Genomic DNA, 16,990 nt, shown 5'->3' with positions numbered 1-16,990 from the left:
TGGTGATGGACAGGGAGGTCTGGCGTGCTGTGGTTCATGGGGTCATAAAGAGCCAGACACAACTGAGCAACTGAACTGAACTGAACCATATATATATATATATATATTTTATATATATATATAGCTGTAATGTCAATATGGTAGCCATGAACCACATGTGATTAATTTACATTTAAATGTAAGTTAAAGTTAAACTTAACATTTAAATTCCTCAGTGTCACCACATTTTAAGTGCTCGCAAGCTACATGTGGCTAGTAGTTACCCTACTGGACAATGAGACAAAACATATTTCTATTATCACAGAAAGTCCTAATGGACAGTACTGGATTACCATTTACTTCCTGAGAAGTAGACAGGGAAGGACCTAGAGCAGTATATAGTATATTATAGTAATTAATACATATTTGTTGAACAAGTATTTAATCAAACAGTACAGAAGGCTCTTACTTCTGCTAGACACTCAAAAGAATTATAAAACTCATACATGACTCTTGTGAATATCAGAAATACATAAATGAAAAGCTAATGAGCTTTTAAATGTAATTCTGCTTATCTATATGAGTTACAGTCTTACCTCTCAATTCTTCTGGTTTGGGCTCTTTCACCAGTGTAGCAACACTCAGATCTTTTTTCAGGTCTTCTGTGAAAGAAGTTCTGCTCCTTTATAACAGAAAAGAAGCAATCAATTAATAAAGAAGGACTGTACTTACAGTTCGGAGAAGGCAATGGCACCCCGCTCCAGTACTCTAGCCTGGAAAATCCCATGGACGGAGGAGCCTGGTGGGCTGCAGCCCATGGGGTCGCTAAGAGTTGGACACGACTGAGTGACTTCACTTTCAAGTCTCACTTTCATGCACTGGAGAAGGAAATGGCAACCCACTCCAGTGTTCTTGCCTGGAGAATCCCAGGAACCGGGGAGCCTGGTGGGCTACCATCTATGGGGTTGCACAGAGTCGGAGATGACTGAAGCAACTTTGCAGCAGCAGCAGTACTTACAGTTAGTCAAACAAATTTTAGGTGATGTTTTTACAATGAGTTTTAAATGTCTACAGTGACACTTACTATACATGATAATGGTACTACTTAAGAAATTAAAATAGCAAAATTCTAATTGGTAATGACATTTATACTTCATGGTAGATTAACAGTAATTTAGAATTTGTTAAAATGACTTGAAATTTTTTGAGAGATAGTAAAGCAGTATTTTTTTTAAATGATATTAGTCTCTTCTGAGAAAGTTGCTATCAGGAAAAAAAAGAGAACTTACTGAAAATAATTTGAGAGTTATTTCTCCAATTACAGTTTAGCAGTTTCTGGGAAGACAATACAAAATGTAAGGAGCAAAAGTATGATTTCATATTTGAAGTTAATAATGTTTTAGAAAAATATCCAAATTTTCTTTTCTGAAGAACTTTGCTAGTGAAAGTTCCATATATTGAATAAGGAAACATTTCTCATTATCAGTATTTATCTGGTCCAATTGTTGAATACTAGACTAGTTTTAATTGTATTTATTTTATATTTACTCTATTTTTGACTGTGCTACATCTTTATTGCTGCACATGGGCTCAGTAGTTGCATTTCCTAGCTCTAGAGCACAAGATCAGTAGTTGCGGCACATAGACTTTAGTTGCTGCAGGGCATGTGGGATCTTCCTGGACCAGGGATTGAACACATGTCTCCTGCATTGGCAGGTGAATTCTTCACCACTGAGTCACCAGTGCAGCCCTTTCCAATGTGTATAAAAAGAAGCACACTTCCTCTGATAAAAGTCACAAGAAAATAACTAATACCAAAGCAGAATATTTCATTTTACCCATGTTGTAGCATGTATCAGAACTTCATTACTTTTTATAATTGAATAATATTCCATTGTACAGATATACCATTGTTTATTAATCTGAGTCCATTGAAGGATTTGAGGTTGTTTCTACCTTTTGGCTATTGTGAATACTGATGATAACAAGCATTTATACAGAAGTTTTTGGGTGAACACTGGTTTTGAAATCTTTTGGGTACATATATCAGAGTGGAATTGCTGGGTCATATGGTAATTCTAGGTTTAGCTTTTTGAGGAAACAGCAAACATTTTCACAGTGGTTGGTCCACTTCTTCATTCCCAGTAGCATTGTATGAGGGTTCCAATGTTCAATAAAAGTGGCAAGATGGCTATCCTTGTTTTGTTCTTGATCTTAGATCATACAGTTAGGTTACTGGATTAGGTGTCTTTCTTTTAGTATAATCATTTATGGCTATGAATTTTTCTCTGGGCACTGCTTTTACTTCATCTCTTCAGTTGTGATACACAGTGTTTTGATTCTCATTCATCTCAAAGTGCTTTTAATTACTTCCAGAGATTACAAATTGTCTCTCTGGTTTTTTATAGCATGCTGTCTAATTTATTTATATATATGAATTTTCTAGGTTTCCTCCTCAGCTGATGAACATCTCTAGTTTTTCATTTCAGTTATTGTACCTTTTAGCTCCAAAATGTCTATTTGGATCTTCCTTATAATTTCTTTTTCTTCATTGATATTCTATATTTGTTGAGACATTAATCTCCTGGTTTTGTTGTATTTTTGTCCACAGTTTATCCCTTTGAGGATATTTGAGACAGTTGATTTAAAGTCTTCGTCCAATAAGCACAATGTCATGCTTCCTCAGAGTATTTTCTTCATTTGTTTTTCCCCTTAATAATGGGAGTAAATTTTCTTTTATTCTTCCCCTGCCTCATAATTTTTATAAAAACCTGGAAATTTTGAGTACTCAATGTGATATGAAAATAAGATTACCATCCCTCTATTGTGTTTATTTTTGATGTTTGTTGTGGGTTGCTTTTGTTTGTTTAGCGATTCTTCCAAACACTTACTGTAGTATTAATATCACATTCTTTTTCACTTGGGGTCACCAAAGTGTTTCTTAGCTTATTGGTGAACTTGAGTTTTATCCAAGTTACCTTAAATATTTGAGGTCAGGAAAAAAAAAAAAGAAAAGAAAAAGGGAAAACTATACGCTTGCTCCCAATCTTAGCGGACTGGCTCTTAGTTGGAGTACTTCTTTCATGCTTATTCAGGATGTTTATAACTCTGCCTCTACCTTCAATTCTTGCCTGTGTAGATCCTAAGGCTAGCCAGAGATAAAAGATTAAGTCTTCTTGGGCTTTCCTGAGCATATGTCCAACACTGTTCATATTTGTGCATTTTTTAATTCTCCAATATAAATGAGAACTTTGAAAAATCATATTCCCCCATTTATAATATCTCTTTCCCCAAATTCTTCATCCCCAGGCATTCTGATATTTTCAGTGTCTGTCCCAAATTATCCACAATCTTAGACACTGGTGACAAGTATATGACCTTAAATACTTTCAGCAAACACTGCCTGGAGGTGGCTCCAGCTCTGTAATTTCTCTAAATCAGGAAAAACAAAGTCAATCTTTGTGTTAGTCCCTTTAGGGAGTCATCAGACTTGTCAAAACACTGAACTATAATTCTTTGAGAATAAGATGTATATTGTTCCATCTGGCACTAGCAATCTGCACAAGTTCAGGCTATTGCTTCATGACCACCACTGATCTGAGAGTTGGAAGATGGCAAGTGGGACATATCAAATGCCACAGCCCTTCCTTCAGGCAAGACAGTCACTCCTTCTGCATTAACTTTTCCCCTTATTGTTGCAAGTTTTGAACTAGATTTCAGATTTTTGCAGAAGGTGACTCTGACCAATTTTTGCCAAAAGTTATAGATGCTTTTATGATAGGACAGAGCCCTGGAGATTCCTATTCTGTTATTTCCAGTGACATCCTGATTCTTACATTTTTAAAAATAAATATTAATACATAACATAAAATTCTGCTCTCAATATCTTTTTTCTTTTGAAATAAACTTACCTACACCAGATTAATCATAAAAATTTGAACATAAAAATGTAAAAGAAGTGTGAAATTTTCTTACCATTCTTCCAAAGAAGTTTCAAACTGTCAAAATAAAAGATGAAAGTCAAATTTTTAACATCTCAAATCAATAATAGATTTAACTAACACCTTAACTCACTGACAAAATTGTAAACACTCTACTTTACATTCTCCTGTTCCTGTCAAATTATACTCTGTTGTTTCCACAACAAGCATACCCTTATCTTAGCTAGCCTTATGCTTTTGTTATCAGTCTCACTTAACTGTTCTCACCCTTCACCTGTTTCTGAACTTTACCTTTACCCTAACAGTCAGTTCAAATTCCATTTTCTCCTAACAGACTTTCCACACAATCGGAAGTGCATACTATCCATTAAATTTCAATATCCTACCATAAAGTGGAAACCACATAATTACATGTTAAGTTTACAAATATTTAGTTTTTCGTAGAATTATCCCGCTGCTGGATTATAAAATCCTTGGTAGGAGTTATGTTGTACAGATGTATTCTAACACTACCTTGGGCTATAAAAGGTACAAACTACCAAAAACACAGTGTATATAGCTAGAGTGTTATGGATTTCATGGATAATATCCAATTCAACATTTTAAATCAGACATACGTGATCTCAATTCCCATATCACACCAAAATTTTGGAGAAAAATATACAGGCACATAAGTAAGATCACTGGACAATATATTTGAGAATTTTCAGAAACAGAGTAATCAGATGAGACTGATGGTAAAAATGGAGCAAAGAAAAGTATAACTCAGAAGAGACCAGTGGAAGCGAGGACATGGAAGCAACCTAGATATCCATCAACAGATGAATGGATAAAGGAGTTGCGGTACAAATACACAATAGAATATTCTTCCGCCATTAAAAGGGACACATTTGAGTTAGTTCTAATGAGATGGATGAACCTAGAGCCTAATATACAGAGTGAACTAAGTCAGAAAGAGAAAAATAAATATCACATATTAATGCATATATACGCAATCTAAAAAAATGATACCGATGAACCTATTTGCAGGGCAGTAATGGAGATGCAGCCATAAAGAACAGACTACACAGTGGGGAAGGAGAGGAAGTGATGAATTGGAAGAGTAACACTGAAACATAAACATTACCATATATAAAACAGATAGTCAGTGGGACTTTGCTCTGTGAAGCAAGGGGCTCAAACCCAGCGCCCTGTGACAACAGAGAGGGGTGGGATGGAGTGGGAGGTGCAAGGGAGGCTCAAGAGAGAAGGGACGTATGTATACCTATGGCTGATTCATGTTGATGTATGGCAGAAATCAATACAATATTATAAGGCAATTATCCTCCAATTAAAAAGAAATAAATAAATTTTTAAAAAAAGAAACAAGTGGAGACCATTTCAGGGAAGGTGAAAAGTTTCTGTGTGGAACTCATGAAAAATTCCCAGTATGTGAGAATAAGCTGCTGATAACCAAAGTAAATGCTTCCTTGGTGGCTCACACGGTAAAGTGTCTGTCTGCAATGTGGGAGACCTGGGTTTGATCCCTGGGTTGGGAAGGTTCCCTGGAGAAGGAAATTGCAACCCACTCCAGTATTCTTTCCTGAAGAATTCCATGGACAGAGGACCCTGGTAGGCTACAGTCCATGGGGTCACAAAGAGTCAGACATGACTGGATTTAGAAAAGGCAGAGGAAGCAGAAATCAAATTGCCAACATCCGTTGAATCATAGAAAAAGAAAGAGAGTTCCAGAAAATTATCTACTTCTGCTTTATTGAAATATGCCAAAGCCTTTGATTTTGTGGACCACAACAAATTTGTCAAGAGATGGGAATACCAGACCACCTGACCTGCCTCTTGAGAAATCTGTATGCAGGTCAGGAAGCAACAGTTAGAAGTGGACGTGGAACAACAGACTGGTTCCAAATAGGAAAAGGAGTACGTCAAGGCTGTATATTGACACCCTGCTTATCTAACTTATATGCAGAGTACATCATGAGAAATGCTGGGCTGGATGAAGCACAAGCTGGAATCAAAATTGCCAGGAGAAATATCAATAACCTCAGATATGCAGATGACACCACCCTTATGGCAGAATGCAAAGAAGCACTAAAGAGCCTCTTGATGAAAGTGAAAGAGGAGAGTGAAAAAGTTGGCTTGAAGCTCAATATTCAGAAAACTAAGATCATGGCATCTGGTCCCATCACTTCATGGCAAATAGGTGGGAAAACAGTGGAAACAGTGGCAGACTTTATTTATTTATTTATTTATTTGGACTCCAAAATCACTGCAGGAGGTAACTGCAGCCATGAAAGCAAAAGACACTTGCTCCTTGGAAGAAAAGTAATGACCAACCTAGACAGCATATTAAAAAGCAGAGACGTTATTTTGCCAAGAAAGGTCCGTCTAGTCAAAGCTATGGTTTTTCCAGTAGTCTTGTATGGATATGAGAGTTAGACTATAAACAAAGCTGAGTGCCACAGAATCGATGCTTTTGAACTGTGGTGCTGGAGAAGACTCTGAGAATCCCTTGGACTGCAAGGAGATCAAACCAGTCAGTGCTATATGAAATCAGTCCTGAATATTCTTTGGAAGGACTGATGCTCAAGCTGAAACTCTAATACTCTGGCCACCTGATGTGAAGAACTGACTCATTAGAAAAGATCCTGATGCTGGGAAACATTGAGGGCAAGAGGCGAAGGGAACGACAGAGGATGAGATGGTTGGACTGTATCACCAACTCAATGGACATGAGTTTAGGTAAACTCTGGGAGTTGGTGATGGACAGGGAAGCCTGGCATGCTGCAGTCCATGGGGTCACGAAGAGTCAGACACAACTGAGCGACTGAACTGAACTGAACTGAACCAAAGTAAATAATGGAGGGGCTGCCTGTGATGAGATAGGTCACGGCAGTCTGCTGCTTTCCATCCAAAGAATCCAGAATACACAGCCAAAAAGTTACCCTCTAGACATTGCCATGAGAAAAATTCTCCAATCACATTGGAGATATGCCCAAGTTGGAGAGAATATCTAAGAACTTAAGTTATTGCTCTAGAGAGAAGCAAAATAGAGCCTCCCCAACCGGCAGAATCTTACATAGATAGATGCAAATAAGTCCATGCGGGAAAACAAAAGCAGATGAACAAATGAGTGAAAAGATTATAAGGGGCTATGAACCCAAAAGTAAGCTTATTAAGGCAAAAGGAAAGGCCCACAACTTTCTTGCCTAAGCATACTACTTCCTATTTACAAAGAGCCTGAGTAGAAATTTTTATATGCTGGACAAAAGCCTTTGAGGTAAGCAGACTCTGATAGTTGCTAAAAATCAAACAAATAATAACAGCAACAAAAAACAGCAAAAACTTATGCCAGCAACCAGTAATCAGTCTGGTTTATCATTTATAAATACAAGGACAAAAAAGAGTATCCAAATATTTGAAAGAAGTTTATAACATGAAAAATAAGAATTTATTCAGATATAACAGAAATACTGGAATGAACATAAGTGAATATAATAATAAATTGAAGGCATATATATCTTTTCTCCACAATATTATAAAAGAGAAAAACGAAATTTGGTATGAGTTTCTTTGGACTTCCCAACTGCGCTAGCAATAAAGAACTGCCTGTCAACACAGGAGTCTCAGGAGATGCAGGTTTGATCCCTGGGTCGGGAAGATTCCCCTGCAGGAGGAAATGGCCACCCACCCCAGTATTCTTTCCTGGAGAATCCTATGGACAGAGGAGCCGGGCAGGCTGTGGTCCATAGGGTCGCAAGGGGTTGGACACAACTGAAGCAACTTAGCACGCATGCACACATGAGTGTCATTATTCAAATATAAAACAGACTAAAATAAGTAATCATTTCATTACCCATGTATGTGAGAGTTTAGGGACTTTCCTGGCTGTCCAGTCGTTAAAAATCTGCCTTAAAATACAGGGGACACAGGTTCAACTCCTGATTGGTTACTAAGATCCCACAGGCTGCCAAGCACCTAAGCCTGCATGCCACGACTAGACAGCCTGTGTGCTGCAACCACCGGAGCCCACTTGCCACAACTAGAGAGTCCATGCACCTTAACAAACGGTCCCGCATGAGGCAACAAAGATCTCACGTGCTGCAACTAAGACCCAATGCAGCCAAATAAATTTTAAAACAGAATAGTCAAAGACACTTAAAAAAAAAAAAAGGATGGAACTATCTACCAAATATAAAAGTATATTATGAAGCATGTAAATTAGAAGGAGCAAGTTTCATTTTCAACAATATACAGAATCAAATTTTCCAATTTACTCACTTTTACTCACAATTTGTGGCATAATATGCAGATATGCCTGTATACTTTAGGGTCATATTCAACAATGCAGAGTTACTGCTGCATAATAACCATTCTTAAACGCAGTGGCTAAAAACAATCCCCATTTTATTTGCTCATAATTTTGTCAGTCACCAATGTATGATGGGCTCAGCTGTGTGATTTTTTGGTCACTAATATGACCTCAAACTAATGCAGTCATCTGGCCCCTTGACTAGGATAGTTTGTTCAAGACAACCTCACTCACAAGTGATGCTTTGTGACTGCTGTAACTTGGGCCTGTCCCTCTACTTGGTCATTCATCTTCAAGGAGGCTAGATTATGCTTCTTTACCTGGTGAACTTATGGCACCAGGAGAGCAAAGACAGAAGCTTCAAGGCCTCTTGAGACTTTTCTTAGAAGCTGTATGACACTTCTTCTGATACATTTGTTGTTTAAAACAAGTCACAAGTCCAAGTCTATGTTTAAAGGTTGAGAGAATAGACTGTCTGTTAAGGTAAGGAGATGGAAAGGAGCAGGGTAGCAATTTTTAATCCACCATTATCTTTGGCTTCAAGTACATACATGTCTCCTGGATGTAAAATGTCTCAAAGATTTAAGTATAACTGCTAAAACTATAAATGTCTTGTTCTAGCCACAAAGTTCTGGTATGTGTGTGTGTGTACACGCATGCATGAAGCAACAGATAACAGAAAAAAACAAGTTACTTTTCTGAAGATATTTTCATTAGAATCAGTTCAGTTCAGTTCAGTTCACTCACTCAGTCATGTCCGACTCTCTGTGACTCCATGAATTGCAGCACGCCAGGCCTTCCTGTCCATCACCAACTCCCGGAGTTCACTCAAACTCATGTCCGTTGAGTCAGTGATGCCATCCAGCCATCTCATCATCTGTTGTCCCCTTCTCCTCCTGCCCCCAATCCCTCCCAGCATCAGAGTCTTTTCCAATGAGTCAACTCTTCACATCAGGTGGCCAAAGTACTGGAGATTCAGCTTTAGCATCAGTCCTTCTAAAGAACACCCAGGACTGGTCTCCTTTAGAATGGACTGGTTGGATCTCCTTGCAGTCCAAGGGACTCTCAAGAGTCTTCTCCAATGCCACAGTTCAAAAGCATCAATTCTTCGGCACTCAGCTTTCTTCACACATCCATACATGACTACTGGAAAAACCATAGCCTTGACTAGATGGACCTTTGTTGGCAAAGTAATGTCTCTGCTTTTCAATATGCTATCTAAGTTGGTCATAACTTTACTTCCAAGGAGTAAGTGCGTTTAATTTCATGGCTGCAGTCACCATCTGCAGTGATTTTGGAGCCCCCAAAAATAAAGTCTGACACTGTTTCCACTGTTTCCCCATCTATTTCCCATGAAGTGATGGGACCTGATACCATGATTTTCGTTTTCTGAATGTTGAGCTTTAAGCCAACTTTTTGACTCTCCTCTTTCACTTTCATCAACAGGCTTTTTAGTTCCTCTTCACTTTCTGCCATAAAATGAAAGTGAAGTTGCTCAGTCGTGTCTGACTCTTTGCGACTCCATGGACCGTAGTCTGTAGACTGAAACCAGGCTCCTTCATCCATGCTATTTTCCAGGCAAGAACACTGGAGTGGGGTGCCATTTCCTTCTCCAGCAGATCTTCCCAACCCAGGGATTGAACCCAGGTCTCCCGCATTGTAGGCAGACTCTTTACCCTCTGAGCCACCCATTAAGAGTGGTGTCATCTGCATATCTGAGATTACTGATATTTCTCCCAGCAATCTTGATCCCAGCTTGTGCTCCTTCCAGCCCAGTGTTTCTCATGACGTACTCTGCATAGAAGTTAAATAAGCAGGGTGACAATATACAGCCTTGACGAACTCCTTTTCCTATTTGGAACCAGTCTGTTGTTCCATGTCCAGTTCTAACTGTTGCTTCCTGACCTGCATATAGGTTTCTCAAGAGGCAGGTCAGGTGGTCTGATTCCCATCTCTTTCAGAATTTTCCACAGTTTATTGTGATCCACACCGTCAAAAGCTTTGGCATAATCAATAAAGCAGAAATAGATGTTTTTCTGGAATTCTCTTGCTTTTTCCATGATCCAGCAGATGTTGGCAATTTGATCTCTGGTTCCTCTGCCTTTTCTAAAACCAGTTTGAACATCTGGAAGTTCACAGTTCACATATTGCTGAAGCCTGGCTTGGAGAATTTTGAGCATTACTTTACTAGCGTGTGAGATGAGTGCAATTGTTCAGTAGTATGAGCAGTCTTTGGCATTAGAATAATGGGGGCCAAATACAGACTGCAAAGAATGAATGAGTATTTGGGAGGTGAGGAATCAGAGATAATAAATTTAGGCAACTCTTTTCAGATGTTAAGTGTAATGAGAAGAGAAACTGAAAGGGGGATGGATATATTTAAGAGTATGCATGCAATGAAAAAAAATTTCCTGAAAACAAGAAAAATCAATATTTTAAATGTTGATAGGAGTGAGTTAAGAAAAAAAGGGGATCTGGAAGATAGGATGGTGAGAAAAATGCCTGCTGGAACAAGATCCTTGCAAAGGCAGAAGATGGAATGCAGGTGAAGGGGGAGCCATTGTGGTGAAGGGGGAAATATTCCACAGAAGGACAAAGAGATTGTGTTTGTGGAATTCAAGAATGTTCATAGGTGAGATAAGGGGGTTTGAGGTATTTCTGTTATTTTGTCTCCTATTTTCTTTGAGGAGTAAGAGATGAAAGAGTAGTGAGGAGGAGGATTTGGAAACCTAAACAAAAGAGAGGACTGGAGAAGCCACCAAAGAATACTAGAGAAGGTTCAGGTTGACAAATAGAATGATTTCAGAGCACTATTAAAGGTCCCATTGAGGTTGGAGACCATGAATGCATAATATCTCAAATATGGATTATTGTGTAATGTTCTCCATCACTATTCAGAAGCCTGGATGTAGAAGTGAAGATGGCGGACCATTAACAAGAGCTCATCAGATCTGGCACTTCGTCAGACTAAAAGGAAGGCAGAATAAAGAAGTAAAGGACTAAATATATCAATTAGTGAGTGTTTTAAGAGATGAATTGATTAGGCAAGGAAGTAAAAATATTGGTATGATACAATGGGAAACAGTGATCTAAGGTTTGAAGTTTCAAATGAAACAGAATTAGCAGAATGAAAGAACTCAAAGTATTTGATCAAGAGGATGAGATGATCAAATACAAGGGTTTCAGAATTAAAAACAGTTACAAAACGGTATAAGTAAAGCAAAGTTTTCCAATTATAAGCCTTTTTAACATTCATGTTATTGCGTCCTCACAGTTGATACACTCTTAAGCAGAGAGATTATTTAGTATAGTAGTGAATAGGATGTTCCTAGGTCTGAGACACACCTGGTCTGGATACTAGCTCTGGGAGAAAGGAGAAATCAACTTTTGGAATCATTTTCCTCATCCATAATTGGGGATATTGGCAGTTTCTACCTCACAAGATTTCCATAAGGATTCAAAAATTATGTATATTAAGTGTTTAATACAGCCTGTGATATGCAGTAAACACTTAATAAATATTAGCTATATTATTATTGCCATTAATGATAAAGTTATTACTTATGTACAATGAATTTTTTATATTTAAAGAATGATTTCTAAATAGTTTCTCTTTGAGCCATTCTTTTAAGTCATGGTAGCACCTTAATGACTTGTATTGATTAAATGAAAAAGATACTTTCAACTGAGTAGAGATAATTTCAAATTAAATAAAATCATCTTTAGTCTAGGCAGTGTGGGTGTATAAGGTAGAAGAAAAGCAAATCAAAACCTCTTATTTGTATGGGAAGATATCCAGGTGGTTATTTCCATCATTTTCCAATGTTTTCTCACACTTATACAAAATAAATGTAGGTAAAATGTTCACAGTAACTCTACTTTGAGGAATTTTCTTTTCAAGATTCAGAATTACATTTAGGCATCTATGAATGGATGGAGAAACTTATGGCAGCTGGCTTATTTACATAATATATCTACAGAAAAAGGCTGCTTTTTTCAATTTTCCTTAAGATAAGCTGTAAAATACTTAGCTTATTTTGTGAATTACTTTATGTGAGGTCATTTTGGGGCTTCCCTGGTGGCTCAGCAGTAAAGAATCTGCCTGCAGGAGACCTAGGTTTGAACCCTGGATCAGGAAGATCCCCTGGAAGAGGGCATGACAGCCCACTCCAGTATTCCTGCCTGGAGACTCCCAAGGACAGAGGAGCCTGGTGGACTACAGTCTGTAGGGTCACAGAGAGTCGGACACAACTGAAGCAACTGAGCACTCATGCACAAGGTCATTGTTTTAGCTAGCCCATTAGCCATTGTTTTTAACAGTTAGCTCACCGCTCAGAATCCCAAGCAGGAATGGGTAATGAACATGGGCTTTGGTAACAAGGGGAGTGTGATCGAATCCCAACTCTGTCTTACGACCATAAATAAGACTCTAAACTATTTAAAATTATTATTTCTCCATCTATCAGTTAGAACAGTAACCATTCAACAATAGTTCTGAGTTATATTACAGCAGTGGCCCCAGCCTTTTTGGCACCAGGGACAGGTTCCACGAAGACAATTCTTCCTCGAACCAGGCTTGGGGGATGGTCTGGGGACGATTCAAGCACGTTGCATTTATGGCGCGTAGTACTTCTACTCTAATGCCACTGTGGATCGACAGGAGTTATCAGTGTGAGGCCAAAGGTGGGGGCCTTTGACTATTCATACACACCTATCAATCTATTTTCATCATGTTAGCAACATATAATTGTTAGTTAAAACACTTGTGAAGTGTAGAGCATATCATATTCTATCTGTCTGTGCTCAGCTGTTTCCAACTCTCTGCAACCCCATGGACCGTAGCCCGTCAGACTCTTCTGTCCATAGATTTTCCAGGTAAGAATACTGGAGTGGGTTACCAATCTCTCCTTTGGGTGATCTTCCCGACCCAGGGATTGAACTCAAGTCTCTTGCGTCTCCTGCATTGGCAAGTGGATTCTTTTATCACTGAGCCACCTGAGAAGTCCCAGCATATCATATTAATTAATATTAATTCTCTCCTATCTACTTATACTCTTCAAGGCCCAGGCCACCATCAGACAGATGACCTGCAATGCATTTTCTGAAGGAGTGTTCTAATTTGGGGGAACAAAGCAGCAACAGATATAAATACTAACATAGAATGATATAAATAATGTTATTAAAATAACAATACATAGTCAACATATATTGAGTGCATGTCATATGCTATCTAACATGGTATCATTATCACCATTCTCATCTAAGTTCACAGAAGTTGCAGCTCTTAGGGCTGTGATCTTAAATTCTGCACTCTAACTCCTCTAAAAGGAAATAGCACCTTAGATCAAGCATGACAAGGGCCCACTGGAACTCTCTCAGAGCCAGAAACAGTAACAGTGATCAAGGAAAAGAAATAGCACAGATTTCTGGCAAACTTTTCTTCCTATCTGGGCAGTGTAGTTGTGTATTAATTACTTAGAAACGTAATATGAATAAAAGGTATGAGAAGGTTTTCAATCATTCCTAAATTATCCTTTGAAAATAAGAGATAGTTATAGTAACTTCAAGATCGAACTACCTTCAGAATAATAAAGGCAAATTTTAACATTAAAAAGACAAAGAATCATTATATTCTCTTTTAACAGACCTTTTAAGTATTTCTTTAGAACCAAATAACTCATTAGAAAGGGCATTCTGTCCTTTTATACACCAATTTACTCATCTAAACATCTAATCAGTTTAGTGTCCCTGAAAAGGATGTAAATACTATTTAATTTACTAGTCAAGTTGGCTTATGGAAATAACTACTTAGCATGATTGCCGCTGGATAAAGAACAAACATGCAGGAGAAAAAAAAATCTATTTAATAAGGTCATTTCACACTTCTGAAGTGACACTATCAAAAACATGTCCAGATTAGTAAATTGTGCAACTGAGCAAAGATTCTATAAAGAAGTGCAAGAATCATTAAAAATAAATAAATAAATAACTCCTGGGGACCCTTATAGGCCCTATGTTATTGTTCTTTAGTCAGTCAGTCATGTCTGACTCATTCATGACCTCATGGACCGTAGCCCGCCAGGCTCCTCTGCCCAGGGGATTTCCCAGGCAAGTACTACAGTGGGTCACCATTTCCTTCTCCAGGGGATCTTCCTGACCCAGGGATTGAATGGGCATTAATTGCTTGGTAGGTGGATTCTTTACCACTGAGCCAACCAGGGAAACCTATAGACCCTATACAAAAATTTCAGCACGTTAGATATGACTTACCCGTTTCAGATGCTCCTGTATTTTAGACTCCACATCCTCAATGTGTGCAATCATCTTGTTGACACATGGAGCCGGGATGTTTACTAAAGCACAGCTTTCACGTCGGCATGGGTAGCCAAAATAAAGGCCTTTATTCAGCTCTACAGATAAAGCAGACAGAGGACATCAGTTCTCAGTTACATACAGAATAGTAAACCTTGATATTCAGAATATACAAAAAGTATTCTGCTTTACTAGCACTAACACTCCAACTTCAATCAACAGATTGATAAATGTCAGAGAATTATAGAATGAACCTTCTAATAATCTGAAAACTAAAATAAAATGATCATTTATAACATAAAATGCAACAAATAAAAATAAACCTAAGAGATGAGACCAAAACTTTAAGAAAATTTAAAAGTTGAAGTGTTCCATGGCATCATGAAAAAAAGAAAGAAAAAAGGCAGAAAATCAGTTAATCCATTTGTTTCTACATAGACCTTAAATCACTTAAGAAGTGACTTTGACATATATTTTAAATTCTCCTCTCAAAGAGATACCACGTGTCCCAGTGTAAATAATATCCAACCACTTATGCATTGAAGTTCTTCCTTAAATTCAGCATGGTTTCTCCTGCTGAAAATAAATAAATAAAAGCAGGTCCCCATCATCCTCATAATAACCTCATTTTCTACCTTCCATTTCTGAAAATTGAAGTCTCATGCGAAGAGTGATTGATGTTCTCACTGTGGCATTCAAGTTGTACTCATCATAAAATCCATTCAGTCCGATGTGCCTCGGTGATTCTAATCCTGGCATGTCCTGAACCAACTGAAGGTTGCAGAAGCACAGCGAAGTTGTCCATGAAGCCCCACCAAAGTGCTTACCTGCAGTCCTGTGGCCTCTAAGGACTCTGCTGAGCTGGATTACAGCTGCAATCACTGATCATAAATGCAAGACACAAAATAGGCTTGGGGCCTCAGTGAGAACAGACTGATGTTCTCATTTCAGTTGACCTTGAGGAACACGGAAGCAATGCTGTTGCCTCCAGTCTGAGCCTTTTGTTTCAGTGTCAACACATAGAGATGGTAAATATTTTAGACAGCTTCATATAAACTGAAGTCTTTTAAATATCTTTAAATGAAATCTCAAAATATCCTCCTCCAAATATGCATTATCTGTCAAAATGGCATAGGTTTCATTTATCAATGTGTCTATCCCATATATGTTCATATCCTATATGCAGAATAATAGTCCACACAGGAAAAAATACATATTTTTTTGACATTTTTGAGCACTAAATATATGTACCAAACATGGGGCTATGCTAAGCACTTTTGATGCCACATTTTGTTTAATCTTCACAACAATCAATTGAAAGGGGTTCTTGTCTTGATTTCATATATGAGGAAATCAAAGCTTAGAGAAGTTGTTACATCAAATGTTGCACTGCACAGAAGTGAGAGGCGGGAGAGCTGGGACTTAAACTATTTCTCTCTGGCTTGGGAGTATACACAATACCATGAAGGTTGTTTTTATATTTAAAAATGAGGTGAAATGAAGAGAAGTGTTTCTAAAAGGATATCTCAGAGACATCTCAAAAGTTTCACATCACTTGTTTGTGAAGTTCGAATGTTCCTTTAAGATATCAGCGCTGATATTCTAATGTATTTTACTTTGCTTTGACCATGGTGAACACACATACTTGGCATGACTATTTTTTTGTTATATTCTACTTTTCCTCTTTATTTCATACACAGATATATATTTTTTCATCTCTGTAACACTCAGAGGACCAAAAAAGAAAAGAAAAAAAAAAAAAACAAGCTGATAAAAATTACACATTGATCTCTTATCCAAATATCCTAATACAGGCATGTTGTCCAGCCCTCTAAAAATAGGGTTTTAATATACATTTAACAAGCAGGCAGTTTTTCTTATAGTCAAAGCATTTGTTTTGCTTCATTAAATGGGGAAACAAGGAGAGCAATGACTCATTTAACATTTTTCTACATGTGCCATTCTCAACCTACCAGATGAGTTATTCATTAATTTCCAGAGCACTCCATGGTTTAGGATTTACATTTTACATATGGTAAAGTGGGGAAAAGGAAATATTGTAAAGTTAGAGTTTGCACTAAAAGTCTACAAAAGACACGGCACTACAGCAGCAGAATAAAGAACAAGAATCCATGAGTTCTTATGACTGCTCTATCTTAATACTAAGGGTATGAGTTACAACTTTCCTTTCCGCTTCTTTTTCATGTTGCACACATTATAGGTACACTTAGGTCACTAAACTTGCTGTCTCTGGTCACACATTTATCAGCTTGACTGACTGATAACTGTGATTTTTAAGATAAAACTAATCAATCTCTAACCTTAGATTTCTCACTGAATACATGAACCAGAACCAGATGGCAGGGTGTTATATAAGATCATTTTCACCTACAACTCCATAATGAAATGAATTAACAGTTTTAGTCAAACATTAAGTTGATAGAGCTCT

General features: G+C 37.7%; 1 protein-coding gene across 1 annotated transcript in view; it reads right to left on the bottom strand.

The window, feature by feature from the left end:
• The window catches only part of CCDC178 (coiled-coil domain containing 178), a 379,230-nt gene that overhangs the window by 341,712 nt on the left and 20,528 nt on the right, over positions 1–16,990 (bottom strand). Inside the window, exons 3-5 of the mRNA XM_070361801.1 lie at positions 14,500–14,639; positions 3,955–3,977; positions 576–661 (exon numbers count right to left, since the gene is read on the bottom strand). Of these exons, the coding sequence (XP_070217902.1) occupies positions 576–661; positions 3,955–3,977; positions 14,500–14,639 (249 nt within the window). The remainder of the gene's footprint in view (positions 1–575; positions 662–3,954; positions 3,978–14,499; positions 14,640–16,990) is intronic.

This window comes from Bos mutus, chromosome 24 (assembly GCF_027580195.1).
Source record: "Bos mutus isolate GX-2022 chromosome 24, NWIPB_WYAK_1.1, whole genome shotgun sequence".
Lineage (NCBI taxonomy): Eukaryota > Metazoa > Chordata > Mammalia > Artiodactyla > Bovidae > Bos > Bos mutus.
Note: the sequence above shows the minus strand (reverse complement) of the source record. Positions and strands in the feature narration are given on the sequence as shown.